The sequence below is a fragment of the Choloepus didactylus genome, chromosome 16, assembly GCF_015220235.1.
Source record: "Choloepus didactylus isolate mChoDid1 chromosome 16, mChoDid1.pri, whole genome shotgun sequence".
Lineage (NCBI taxonomy): Eukaryota > Metazoa > Chordata > Mammalia > Pilosa > Megalonychidae > Choloepus > Choloepus didactylus.
In genome coordinates this window covers 76133377-76147484 of record NC_051322.1, presented here as the reverse complement: position 1 = coordinate 76147484, position 14108 = coordinate 76133377, and the positions used below count along the sequence as shown (strand labels likewise).

Here is a 14108-nt window from a genome sequence, read left to right as displayed (position 1 = left end):
GGAACTGAAAAAAAATCATAATTTATTAAGCTAATCTTTACTAAATGTATCAAGAATGATGCTTTGTTTTCAAGAAAAAGATGCACATTTTAAATAATATTGTGTAGCAAGTGTGGAGAAGCCTAAAACAATTCAGTTTAATTTATGTTCATTGACACAGAGAAATAAATTTAAAACCATTAAATTGTTTTAAAAGTTCACAAGAAATTACTCCTTGGTTTTTAATTTTCAATCTGTTGGTTTTAAAATTAAGCATATTTTGATATAGTCGGCAACTATATCCTAAAGGACAATTACCCCATTATCTCACATGAAATCAAATGAATCATTGATGCAATAACATTGAAAATCATGGAATATAATAGCAATGTTTATGAAGCACTAGCTATGTGACAGAAACTATTCAAAACCTGTCATATGTATCATGACATTGGATCCTCACAATCAATCTAAGAGAAAGAAACTACCATTTCATGTAGTAGATGGGTAAATAGAGGCGCATAAATGTGAAGTTACTTACTTACCCATGCTGAAAGTAACTTGAAAAGCTAAATTTTTTTGCCAAACTATTTTAATGAAGTGTGCAATTCCTCATCCCACAGTTACATACATAGAACAGGCAAAAATTATAATGGCATGAAGCTGCCCCAGTGATCTAAACTGATACAAAATCAGTGTCACTAAATGCATGATATTAAAGTAACTCTGTTCTTGCTATCCTTCCCAGATGAAATTATCTATAGTGTCCAAAACCCAAATTCCTGTATTAAAATTTGACATTTCCCATAATTTTGTGTGGTTATCTATTTCAATACAATCCAAAATTTCTCAGTAGCACAGATAATTCAGATGAAGCCACTATTTCCAAATATGGGATTTTTATTGATTTTTTGTGTGGGGGGTAGAGTTGGGGACATGTAGGATGCCATGGCCAAAGAGGATTAAGATAGCAATCTCCCCCATCCTTCCTTTCAATTTAACAACTGAAGTAAAATTTACAAAATGCCTTTCACGTGGAAATATTTAAGAATGAAATTGCGATTTATTCTCCATGAGGCTAAGAAGATATACATCAGAAAAATGAGTTTGAGGACTTGAAGTGAAGGAATTGGCTCTGTCAATTAGCAGCATTTTGACATTAGAAAAGATACAACTCTAAGTGTCTAATACCTGTCCAGTTATTCTTCAGTTATTTGGTAGCAAATGCAAATTTTCTATAATTCCCCTCAGGGCAGTTTTTACCTCCTGGTTTCTCATGCTATAGAACATTGGGTTTAACATGGAAATCACCATCACATAAAACACAGAAGCAAATTTATCGGTGTTTAGAGAATGGCTTGACTTGGGCTGTAGGTACATAAAAATGACTGTGCCGTAAAATATTGTGATGGAAGTCAGGTGGGAAGCACAGGGAGAAAAGGTTTTCTGTTTTCCTTTAGCAGAATGAATCTTCAGAATGGCCAAAAGAATGAAGACATAAGAAATTAGCACAATCAAAAGAGAGCAGAGGGTATTGAACCCAGCAGTGATAAGTAGCATCAGCTCTTTGATGTGAGTGTCAGAGCAGGCCAGTGCCATCAAGGGAATATTATCACAGTAGAAGTGGTTCATCATATTGGAGTCACAAAAAGACAAGCAAAATGTCGCCACCGTCTGAACAAGACCCACAGTGAATCCATAAATGTATGTGCTAGCAATCATTCGAATACAGAGTCTCCTAGGCATAAGAATGACATAGAGTAAAGGGTTGCAGATGGCCATATAACGATCATATGCCATAATTGAAAGCAGGTACAATTCACAAACTACAAATGTGATAAAGCAGTACAACTGAATGGCACAGGCATAAAATGTTATACTTTTAACTTCACGCATAAAGTTTGCCAAGGTGTTTGGGGTGATAGATGAAGGAAAAGAAAAGTCAACAAAAGCCAGATGGCTGAGGAACAAGTACATGGGTGTGTGAAGTTGAGGACTGATTTGGATTAGTACTATCAAACCAACATTGCCCATGACACTAGCTAAATAGATCACTAGGAAGACACCAAAAAGAAGGGCTTGAAGCTCTGGATTATCTGTGATTCCCAAAAGGATAAACTGATACTGCTGAATGATTGCCTTTGGCCATGGAATACATGTACAATCCTTCCAGGATGAATTCTTCTAGAGCATACGTTACAAGTACTCTTGACTCCATATGCAATTTTCAAATAGATGTTAGGATATGGTTCTCACAATAATATTATACTGAACACATTCAAAGGAGAATTCTGATGGTTCTCTGTGTTATTCTCAAGTTAGTTACTTCTTTCATAATGAAGAGGTTTGTTCTAGGCAGAAATTGCAAAGCAAGAAATTTTAAGTGGATTTTTTAAAGTAGAAAGAAGATATTTTATTTAAAAATGTATACAACTGAAAAATATGTTATATATTTTAATAAGACAAATTAAAGTTTCAAAATTATTTGAAACAGGTAAGATTTTTTTTTTAAATCATTGTTATTTGGAATACCTTATATAAGATTCTACTAATCCATTTGAAAATTCTTATTTAAAAGAAATAATAAATAAATTGATTCCAAAAGGTGAATTTTTTGTTTGTTTATGAAATTTCCAGAAGGTGAATATTTGTTTATGAAAGATAAGAAACAACATTTTGAATACTAATGATCTCTACACCATAAATTCAGAACTATTTAATTTTGATTTCGTTCTTTTACTTTTCTGGAATTCCTGGTTTGTCTTTAATTGTAATGTAGTATTTGTGAATTAAAGGAGAAGAAAAACCTCAGAACTGTGAATAGCCTATTGCTCCAGTTTGCTAAATCTGCCTTTGTAAAAAATGCCAGAAATGGATTGCTTTTATAAAGGGAATTTATTAGGTTACAAATAAATTTATTAAGTTACAAATTCACAATTCTAAGGCCATAAAAGTGTCAAATTAAGGCATCAACAAGGTGATACTTTGAAGAAAGGCTGATGGTGTCCAGAACACCTCAGCTTGGAATTCAAGTGGCTGGAGTCTGGTGGTCCTTTGCTCCTGGGTTCTGGTTTCAAAATTGCATTCTACAAAATGTCTCTGGGATTCTGTCTCTCTTAGCTTTCAGCTCCTGTGCATCCTTGCTTATTTTCCAAGAGCATCTCTCTCTAAGCATCTGTGGGTCCTCTCTTGGCTACTCTGGGGCAAACTCAGGCCTTCATCTCTTAGCTTAGCATCTCCAAGCATCTTTCTGTCTGCATTTCCTAGCATCTGGCATCTGTGTTGGCCCTGGAGCTCTCTTAATGACTCCAGTAAACTAGTTGAGACCAACCTTGAAAGGGTAAGGTCACAACTCCATGGAAATAATCTATTTCAAAGGTCTCAGTTGAGGTAGTCACAACTCCATGGAAACAACTTAATCAAAAGATAGCATCCATAATAAGTCTTCCCCCCACAAGACTGCATTAAAACACATAATCTTACCTGGGGTACATACCAGCTTCATACTGGCACACCTACTTCATTTGAAATATGCATAACAGGATTGACAACAACAGCAAAATAAATGATTCAGGAAATACATTTACCAAGCATCTTCAAAGATCCAAATACAAAGCAAGGGAAGAAAAAGCTCTAGGATTAATTTGTAAAATGTAAACTTGTTTCTGGCCAATTAAAAGGAGATACCTTTTAATGATATTTACTAGAGCAGAAAAGATGTAAATTTGATTTTTATTTTTCACTATTTAATCTCAGATTATCCATATAGATTGGATACAGCAACCATATAGATTGGCAGTACAGTTATCATCCTTACTATCAGATAGTGAAATGAGGTCTGAAAGTTTAGATCTTCTTGATTTTTTGTGACATGCATGGGGTAGAGAAGGAATAACTCATTAACTGGTCCATCCTTGACTCCCTAACTTCAAGTTATAGTTTATGAAAATAATCTTCCAGAGAGGGAAAGATTTCTCTATCCACCGGATGTCAAAACAACTATGGAAAGACAAACTGAGTTAATTCACATCACGTGCTTTCACCATTACTTAACTCATGCTATATGCAAAATGAGATTTACCTCTTAATAGTATTAATATTACTTAAAATGAAGCTTACTCTTCAGAAACAGGTGTGTAATCCCATCATAGTGATGAATGCAGGTGGTTATTCTGTTGGTAATATTTTGAAATGTATTCTCTCTTTGCCTAACCAATCTGTGGCTAAAAATCACTGTCCTGCATAACTCTTTTTCACTCTAGCACTTACATATCTGTTCTGTATTGAAACCTGTGTAGCTCTTTCTCTTTTATTATCAAATTCTCCAACATTTCCAAATCCCTTAATTCTCTCTTCTTAAATTGAAACTTGGGTTCCCCTTGAAACCTGCTTCTCTCCAGGCCACATCTCTGTGGACTGGTCAATTTGCAACCTCCACATATTTCAAAATTGAGAGGCAAGATAAAGCATCATTAATGTTCTAGGCATTGTTTCAAATTTATTACTATATCTCTCATTTGTACAAACTCTATTAATGCTTTGAGATTTATATCCATTTTTATTGTTGTTGATTATAGCTCTCCAGTCATTCCCTTTAATTCACTGTAGACTTTGCCACCGAGATCATTCTATCTTTCTTCCACATCCATGCCCAGGAAGGCCACACATTTAATAATATAGATTCTCAGATTCATGCTACCTTGCTTTCAGTGACCCCACCTCCAATCCATTTGAGTTTCCCACACCCATGACTCCATCTTGGACCTTGTTTCATCTGAATTTGATCAAATGCTAAATATCCAAAATCAAAATATTACTTTATGACCTCAACCTCTGCTTCTCCCTTTTATAACTTGGCTATGACATTAAAACTTTTTATTTATTCATTCATATCACTATTTCTCATGCCCCACTAATTATCCCTTATCAATCATAAACCTTTCTTTAATAGATTGTTTCCCTACACAGCTTAGACTCCATGATTTATTAGTACAATTACCCTTGCTAACACCCTAAACTTTCTTGCCTTATTTCCCTCCAGACACACCAACATTTGGGTATTTAGGGAATGTGCTTCTCTATGCAATTGTACCCGGACTACCAACAACACCATCCAGGAAAAAGTGAGCACTTATGAAATTATCATATTCAAAATTAAATAGTAATTTATATTTCCCTTTTTTTCTGAATCAGCTTTTCATCTCCCAGTCTGTGTTGCTATTTCAAAATTTGGACTTCCTTCATCCTTTTCCATACCAGTTGGCATTTTAGTAGACATCAACAAGTCCAACATCAGAGGGGAATTTAAAATAATAAAATGGAAAATTTTTAAACCTCTTGTCACCAGCTGCAAAAACCTACCTGCTTCCAAATCTATCCTTTACAATATTATGGCAGATGGTGTTCTCTTTCTAATAATTAAACTTATATTTTAGTCTTTTGTTCTTTTGTTTTACATAATATTCTCCCTCTTTATTCCATCTTTCCCATCAATCTAAAAACAAGATATATGCAAAAATATTCACAAGTAATTTCTGATTTCTTTTTTTCCACCTTCACCTCTGTTACCCTTTATCTTCTCTTTACCCCTTAAGATAAAAACATGCTAGAAGGGCTGCCAACACTGGCTTCCTACTTCACATTTATATCTCAGTGTATTGTATGCTGATGACTTCTCTTAGGATTGCACTGCATTTACTCTCACCAAGTTCACAAACACCCTTCTTATCTCCAAATTCAATAAAGTCTATTTAGTTGACTTCTCTCTAGCAATGGACACCATTCAAATCACATTTCATCTAGAAAATTATTATTTTCTGGTTTCAAAGCCACCAGAATCTCTGTTTTCCCATATTTATGTCTACTTTTGTTCTCCCTTGGTAGCTCTGCTTCCTTTGTGCTTTAAATAAACCTATTATTTTAGAATTTTACCATAAGTCAACTCATGTCCTTATTGCACAGTCTTTTTCAGAGTTCTTATGTAATGCTATGACAATTGTCATTTATATGCCAGAGATGAAAAAATCTAATTCTTTAGGCCAGTTTTACTCTGAGCTCTGGATACAGGTTCCCAACAGTTTGCCAAACAACAATTAGATATTCAGAGGTACCAATATTGATCACGTTTAAAAGAGAATTCAGTATTTCAAAATTCACTCCACTCCACACATATGCCTTGGTGCATATATTTCCTAAATCACTGAATGCTGTCATCTTCCAGCCAGTCATCCAGGTAAGAAATCAAGAAAACATATTTCATATCTTCTTCCCCCTTCCACAAATAATGAATTATTTCCAGGAGACAACTAATAATTTAATCTTATTTTCCCAAGTATGTCTATTTCTACAATCCTTTATATTCTTTTATTTAGTCAGGCTTTTACTGCAGCTTGTCTGGATTACTGTTCTAGACCTTTTATTGTAGCCTCCAGCCTTGCACAGTCTCATGCTTATGCCAGCTTGAGTACAATTTCTTACATCAAAATCTTACCTTGTTTTTCCCACATTGATCTTAAAGTCCAACTTCTTTAACATGACTAATTCAACCCTTGATAAACAAGCTCCTGTTTTGCAGATGAGTGTCATCTCTTGCCACTCCTTCATGCAACATCCATGTTCTTGCCATGGGAACTGTGTCATAGCTTCAGTTTCTCATTTATGGCAATGGATTTTCTACACAGCTTGGTTGGAATACTCTTCCCTTTATCTTCACCTCTCTACTTGGCTACTTTCTTTCTACTTATATTTCAGATTTCAGGTTAAATTTCCCTTCCTTTTAGAAGCCACTCACTACTGATCAGGTGTTACATCCAATAATTCATCAATCAGTTCATTTGTTTGTAATTTACTCTAAATTTTAAATTCTTGATAAGTAAAGATAGTTCTGCATTTCCCCCAGTTTTATCCCATTACCTAGCAGGATGTGGCAAATGTACTGGTAGTATAATTTAATGAATGAATCTAAGGTTTGTGTTACTCCAAAACAATTTTACTACCTTGATTACATTGAATTTTTTTCCACTCTATGTTGTCTTTGAGTAATCCACAGCAAAACTGAATAATGCCTAATAAATCTAGAGGCAAACTTCATTGGTGGCAAGAGTACTTAAGATTATATGTAAGTATTATTAGAATATTTTGTATGATGTGTTGATTCCTCTGGAATCTTTATCTACTTTTACATTATTTTAAACAATTTGTGAGAACAAATTTAATGATGTCTCATGAGCATGAGCTACCTTTTGAGACTCAAGAGGCTTAGTAGGCAAGAAACAACCACTTCAAATGGCAGAACATTATGCAAACTCCAACTATAACAACAAATTAATCACTAATGGCCCAGGCCATTTTAACAGCTGAGAGAACAACTTACAGAATGCTTAATTATATTTGATTTGTATTTTATACTTTAATATGCATTTTAATGAATTTATAAATTTCAGTAGAGGCATAGTATACATTATATCAAAGTGAATTAATTTGCTGTTTCTTTTTGCAAGACTACCATGTAATGAATTCAATTTTGGATTACAACAAAATCTCAAATCTAGGCATGAAACTCAATCTGTTGAACTCTAAATAGGCTTGTGCAATAAGGCAGACATAAACCTCAGAGTTATTTAATATAACCCCATCAGTTGTGACCCTGAAAGACAGTGACTAATTCCTTCCAATAAGCAAAACATTGAGCATGATTTTTGACATATAGAGCAAAACATGTCTGGAAATATAAGTAACTCAAATTCTGGGAAGATAAGAATATCTTGACCTGGAAAGAAAATGTCTGGAATGTGGAAGATGTTGCTCTGGAGAAGAAGTATGTGGAAGAATTTATTGATATGAACCCAAAGCAGCAGATTTTGGGGCATAATGTTAATTTCTACCAGATATAATCTACCACTGAGGAATCTTTTAAAAATGATGTGCCCTATGGATATCAGCCAGGCTTTTTTACTAATTACCACTCCATGAAGTCATGGGTGGGGTTAACAAAATGTGCTGATGTAGCTACTGCCACCTTTCATTGTACAACTAACCAGCAACAAAGAAAGTCTTGAGTTACTCAAAATGATACCATTCCTCAGTGACACCAGCCAACATGGCAGAAGGCAGATCTCATCAAATGTTTCATCTTAGAGAGGGAGGTCATTTTCTTTGTGGTAATCAATATAAACTCTTGATAAGGATGTGCCTTCTCTGCTTGCACTGGTTTCACCAACATAACCATTTGAGGGCTTACTGAAAGCTTTACTTATTGGCAATGTATTCCACACAATGTTGCTTCAGGAAAAGAAATTTATTTTAAATCAATAGAGGTTATAACAATGGGCATATGACTATGGAAGTCACCAATCTTATCATGTATCCCATTATATGGAAACAGCTGCCATAATGCAAAAAAAAAAAAAAATTGTATTATGCATGCTCAGTTAAGGCACCATCTTGGAGACAATTCCTTCTCAATGGATTGGGACATTTTCCTCCAAGATATGGTGCTTACATTGAATCTGGGCCTGATAAATGCTGCTATGTTCACCATAGCTAGAATTCAAGGCACCATGAATCATGGGGTAGAAGTAGGAGTGGCACCTCTCATTATCACACTCAATGCATTCAGGAATCTGGGCTTCCAATTTCTACCTACTTAGGATCAGTCAGCTCAGAAGTGTGATTGCTGAAGAGGGACACTTCTGTCATGGAACATCATAGAAATCTCACTGTGGAGACCATGATTTTTACCTGAGGCTTTGAGTTCCTCTTGTCAATGGATCTTAAGGAAAATAAAGGAGTTAATTTATTGGTTGAGTGATCAACCCCATTATGGTGAAAAGTTACTGCAGGAAGAAGATGTTTCAAACTTTATTATGCAATAATGTGTCTCTGAAGAAATTGGTAATAATCCACAATAGTGCAAAAAGCATTGTGGGTGAACATGAAACCATTAGGGGATTCTTTCCCTGTTTCCCAATACAGTGTGTGCCCTGCTGTTTTCCTAGCAGTTTGGAAAGTTAAGCATTTAACTGAGAATGAACAAGACACCACAGATATGTCTTTCAGAGGTTTCAAATAGACAGGAACAGAAAAACCCAACTAAGAAATTCCAGTGGGCTTTAAGATAGATGTGAGAAGTATCAGTAAGGCATGTGATATAAGCTGTGTTGTCCATAGCAAGGAAAATCTTATGTCCCAAAGATTTGCTATGATATGATTTGATGATAAATAAGCAATCTTTAATGCATGTTTTTTGTTTTTTGTTTTGTTTTGCAGGTAAAAATTAGACTTTTATTTGAATCGCCAGGAAAAACATTCATTTGTGGTTCAAGTCAAATGTTCAGAATCCTAACATGCCAGAAAGATTTGGTCCTGAGCACAAACCCACAAGAGAGGGGACCAAAACAGACCAAAAAAGGAGACAGCAATCTTAAATAAAAAGATGAATGGACGACTTCACACACATGGATGAAGTGTTTGGACAGAGGCAAGTTCCATATGGCCATTTGTTTCTTTGTAAATACAAGTTTGTGGGGTGATATTTTTTTCCAGCTATAAAAAAAGACCCAAAGTGCATATGTGAGGGGAAAAAGGCATAGATTAAGCAATAGTTTTCCCTGGAGGAACGTGAGGGAGAAAACAGGAGAATTCACTTTTCTCACCTTTGGTTTTCTTGCATCTTATTATTGGTCCACTAAAGTTACATCCACGTTTTAGCTTTGATGTATCTTCTTTCCTGGGACTATTTTGGCTAAAAGACTCTGCGGACTATAAGGAAAGAACAGGGACTCAGCCCAGCCCTCATGGTCCTGTGCTCTTCTAGAGATGGATGGTTCTGGTAAGGAACAAGGACTCCAGTAGCCCCCGGTTGCCCCAGCAACAGTGCGACAGTCCTCCAACCACAAGCAGAAACTTCCTCTCTCCGGGGTATGTAAGAAAATGTCCTCTAATTTTAGGACAGGAGGAGCAGAGGGTCTGGCAGCAAGATTCCAAAAGCTGGCTTGCTTTGTTTGGAAGGAAAATTAGCTGTGTGAAGACAGGTGGAGAGTTGCTCCTCCAAGTCCTCCCTTGTGAGGGGAGGTGGGGCCTCCTCCCACCCACTCACCAACCTCTCAATCGCAGGTCCTCTGACAGAGCGTGTCCCTGACCCTTGGTCCCAGGGTCCACATTGTTATGCATATGTTTTGTAGAGAAACAAGGAATGACTTGTCTGTTTCATACCCTGGCTTTGAATATTAATTTTCCCCATAGTTTTCTATTAAATAAATTCCCAACTATAATTCTGACCTGCAATAAAATGGGGTGGGGAAACTCAGTATCCAGCAATCCTTGTACATGATGTATTATTTAGCCAGGAACTGTTAGTTTACTAATTTTTTAGTTCTCTCTACTGTCTCTCCTATAAGTAGATACGTACAAGTAGAAGGTTGTGATTTTTGCTGTTTTACATTTCCTTTGTGTTTTATTTTATTGAAATTTATTTTAACAGTTTTGTGCTGTATATAGGTTGCAAAAAAAAAAGCAGTACAAAATGGTATACAATGAAGAATAAATCTCCTTCATTACTAACTCCTGATCCTGTTTCCCTTCATCAGAGATAACATCCACTATTATCTTTACAGTATAGTTTCAAAAATTTTCTATGTAAACTCATGCATATGAATAAATTAGATTTAATTTAAATGGCAAGGAAGAGAAGCTGTTAACTTGTGCTTCTATAATGTTCATTAAACATTATTTTTATAGGATTTTAATGGCTATTCCCAGGCAATTATTATCTCGTATCTCAACTTGTAGGTAAAATATTTCAAAATATTTGAAAAAAGTTATGTGAGGAAAAAGTGGTTGGCTACAAAGGGGACAAATAGGGGAACTTTTAGGGTACAGAAAATGTTCTATTTGGTACTAGGTAGTAGGTAATTGATGCATTTGTCAAATATCCATAGAACTGTACCCCAAATTAGTGAATTATTATATATGTAAACTAATTAAAAAATCAACCATGATATGAGGGGATAACAGAATCACTTGCATACCGTGACAAATAAATACTACTGAATTCTAAATGTATGGCTTAAGCACACTTGTGACAGGGCAGTGTGGAATTAGCTGACCTAAGTAACTTTGGAAAATGCCAAATTTACTATAAATTGTGAGGTTGTGGAAAAAAAGAACTGTATTTAGAGCTTGTACTCTAGTTGGTAAATTTTTTTCTTGCGGGATTATGACTTAGCAATTCTAAAACTGATGCACATGTATACTGCAGTTAAACAAATAGTTCTTGGATGGTGGGAACCAGGTTTCTCACTGTAGGAGAGGGTGGTTTCAGAGAAGCAAGAAACGAAAACTAGAGCTAACCCTTTGGTATTGGAATACAGTTGTTGGAAACATCAGAATGAACTCATGTTTAGCTTAATATATATACAGTGTTCTCTTCAATTCTATGGAAAAAATTTCCTCAGTATGGTTTTTTCTACCTGTTTATAGTTTAGGAGCTTCTTTTTTTTGCCCCAGATTCTCATTTAGAAGCTCAGGAGAGACTGAAAGGAAATCTCATAGCATCCCTAATTAGACAGTAACATTGGAGCTCACTTATTTCTCATTCTTCCTCTGTTGTCACGGGGGAGTGAATAGACTATAAAAACTTTTGGGTTGAGTCCCCATGAATAAAGTAAACATGGTGAATAGTTTGTAGAGGCTTCCTCAAACTTAGGAATGATTTATAGCAGCAGATTATGGAAAGTTATGACAATGGAATCACTTGAACCCCCAAGGAGGTCATTATTGAAATAATCTTATTTCAATAACATGTGAAAATTAATTTTAGATCAGACATGAAAATGTTCATAACACGATTTTTCTCACAAAGACTATTAAAGAATAATTAGACTTCTTAATATCTTGAGAAGAAAAACCAATTTCCCGAGCAATGTGTGTCATCAAGATCTCAAATTTGCCAAAGGCAAAATTTCATTTTTGATCATAGGTTTTGCAATTGACAACACAGTGCATTCCCTAGTGGATCTGGGATTCTCATGAGTGTTACAGAAGTTAATAAACTTGTCTATAATTGGAGGTATATGTAGATCTGATTTTACAAGGAATTGTGGAGCTTCAGGCATAGAACAGGGCATTACTGGTGAGAGAGACCTCTATTGGGAAAGAACTTCTGGGATACCTATAAGAAGGTGAAAGTCAGAAAATTTCTGGACAGAATGTTACAGGACATTAGATTACATTTAGTCTTACAATTTTCAAATGGATCTTTCAATAAGAATAGAAATCTATGGTGATGTCTCCAGTTGTTGCTGAGTGACCTGGAAGGAAGATGTCTGGTAAAGCAGTAAGGTGATTTGAAATCCCAGTTGGGGCAAAAAAAAGCCTGGCCAAAAACTGTAAAAGGGAGATCTGGGAATAAAATGTCCATAGGTATTGCCACCTGGTGATCTAGTAGACCACATTCATATTCAGGGCTCTGTGCATATCCTGGAATGATCTGAGAAGGCCCTGCTCTCTCATCTGTACTGACTTGAGGCCCTGCCCAAGCAGGAAATAAACAGAGCTGTAAATGCCTGAATATTGATAGCATACATATTACACACACACACACACACTAATATACACACACACCAGCACTCATCAAGTGTGCTTGAACAAATGGAAGGCATTTGTTCAAGGAACTTAAGGAAATTTTGACCAATCATCAGCTAACTGAGCAGAGAACCGTAGTGACTACATGATAGAGGAAATACAGAATTAGTTGAGAAGAGTTAACAAACAGCAGAAATAACAAACAAATAACACCTGGTGAGTGTGTGTGGGGGTGAGGTGGGGGGTGGGGTTTGATTTGAGAATTGCAACCTTAACATCATGCGAAGTATTCAGTTTTCATAAAACATCACAAGGGAGACAAAGAAACAGGAAACTATGACCCATGCATAAGGAAAAAATAGCAGTCAATATAAACTATTACTGAGGGGACCTAAATGTTGGGCTTATCATACAAAGGAAGTTCCCTATTACTAATATGATAAAAAAAAAATCCATAAAGAATTAAAGGAAAGTATGAAAACAACATTTTACTGAAAAGAGAGAATTGCTAAAGCAATAAAATATTTCAAAAAGGACCAAGCAGAAATTCAGGAGTTAAAAAGAATAGTATCTGAACTGAAAATTTACTAGATGGACTCACCAGCTGATTTGAGGTGGTAGAAGAAAGAATCAGGGAACTTGAAAAATAGGTAAATAGAATGTATCCCAACTAAAGAACAGAATGAGGAAAGGATGAAGAAAACCTCATAGACCTCTGGAACAAATAAAGATTAAGTGGGAGGCCCAAATGATGAGAAGGGAAAGGAAGGACCAAATATATTTGAAGAATCCAAGGCCAAAAATATCTCCAATTTGAGAAAAAAAAATCATTGATACACAGATCATAGGGGCTCAAACAAACCCTAGTTGGATAAAAACAAACATATCATCACCTATAAACATTGTTAGCTGTTGGCAGCCAAAGACAGAGAAATTCATGAAAGCAGCAAGAGAAAATAGCTGATCCTATATAAGGGACTACAATAAGAACAAATGACTTCTGAACAACCAAAAGGCAATGAGATGAAATGTTCAAAGTGCTGATAGAAAAAAAAGTGACCAAAACCAATATATCCAGCAAAATTATCTTTCAAAAATAAAGGTGACCTAAAGACCTGGCCAGGTAAGCAATATTGAGATTATTCATTGGTAGCAGATATGCCTTAGAAGGAGAACTAAAGGAATCTCATCAAAGGAGAGGAAATTACTTCATATGGTAACTTCAATCACAGAAGGAAATGAAGTTCACAAGAAGTGTTAGATATTTTACATGTAGTACAAATAAAAGGTTATAACATATATAAATGTTTGTGTGAGAGTGTGTATACTTTTCCTAGGGGGAAGTAAAAATCACCCTTACCTGAAACAACTGGCTTACAGTCATCTCTTGGCTTAAATTTGGAATATATTTTACTTTTATAATCCTAAACTTGGTGCCCAAGCACCTGCACTTTTAATGCATTCTTGACGAGCATCTAGTTGAGTGTCTTTGAGATCAGATAAATTAATTTTATATATTATTCATTTGAGAAATGACAAACTTGATA

General features: G+C 35.4%; 1 protein-coding gene across 1 annotated transcript; it reads right to left on the bottom strand.

The window, feature by feature from the left end:
* Nucleotides 1-1185: 1185 nt before the first annotated feature.
* Nucleotides 1186-2128, bottom strand: LOC119511340 (olfactory receptor 5AL1-like). The gene is given in 2 exon segments (XM_037805779.1): nt 1186-2101; nt 2103-2128. Coding segments are annotated over 2 exon segments (942 nt in total).
* Nucleotides 2129-14108: the final 11980 nt, after the last annotated feature.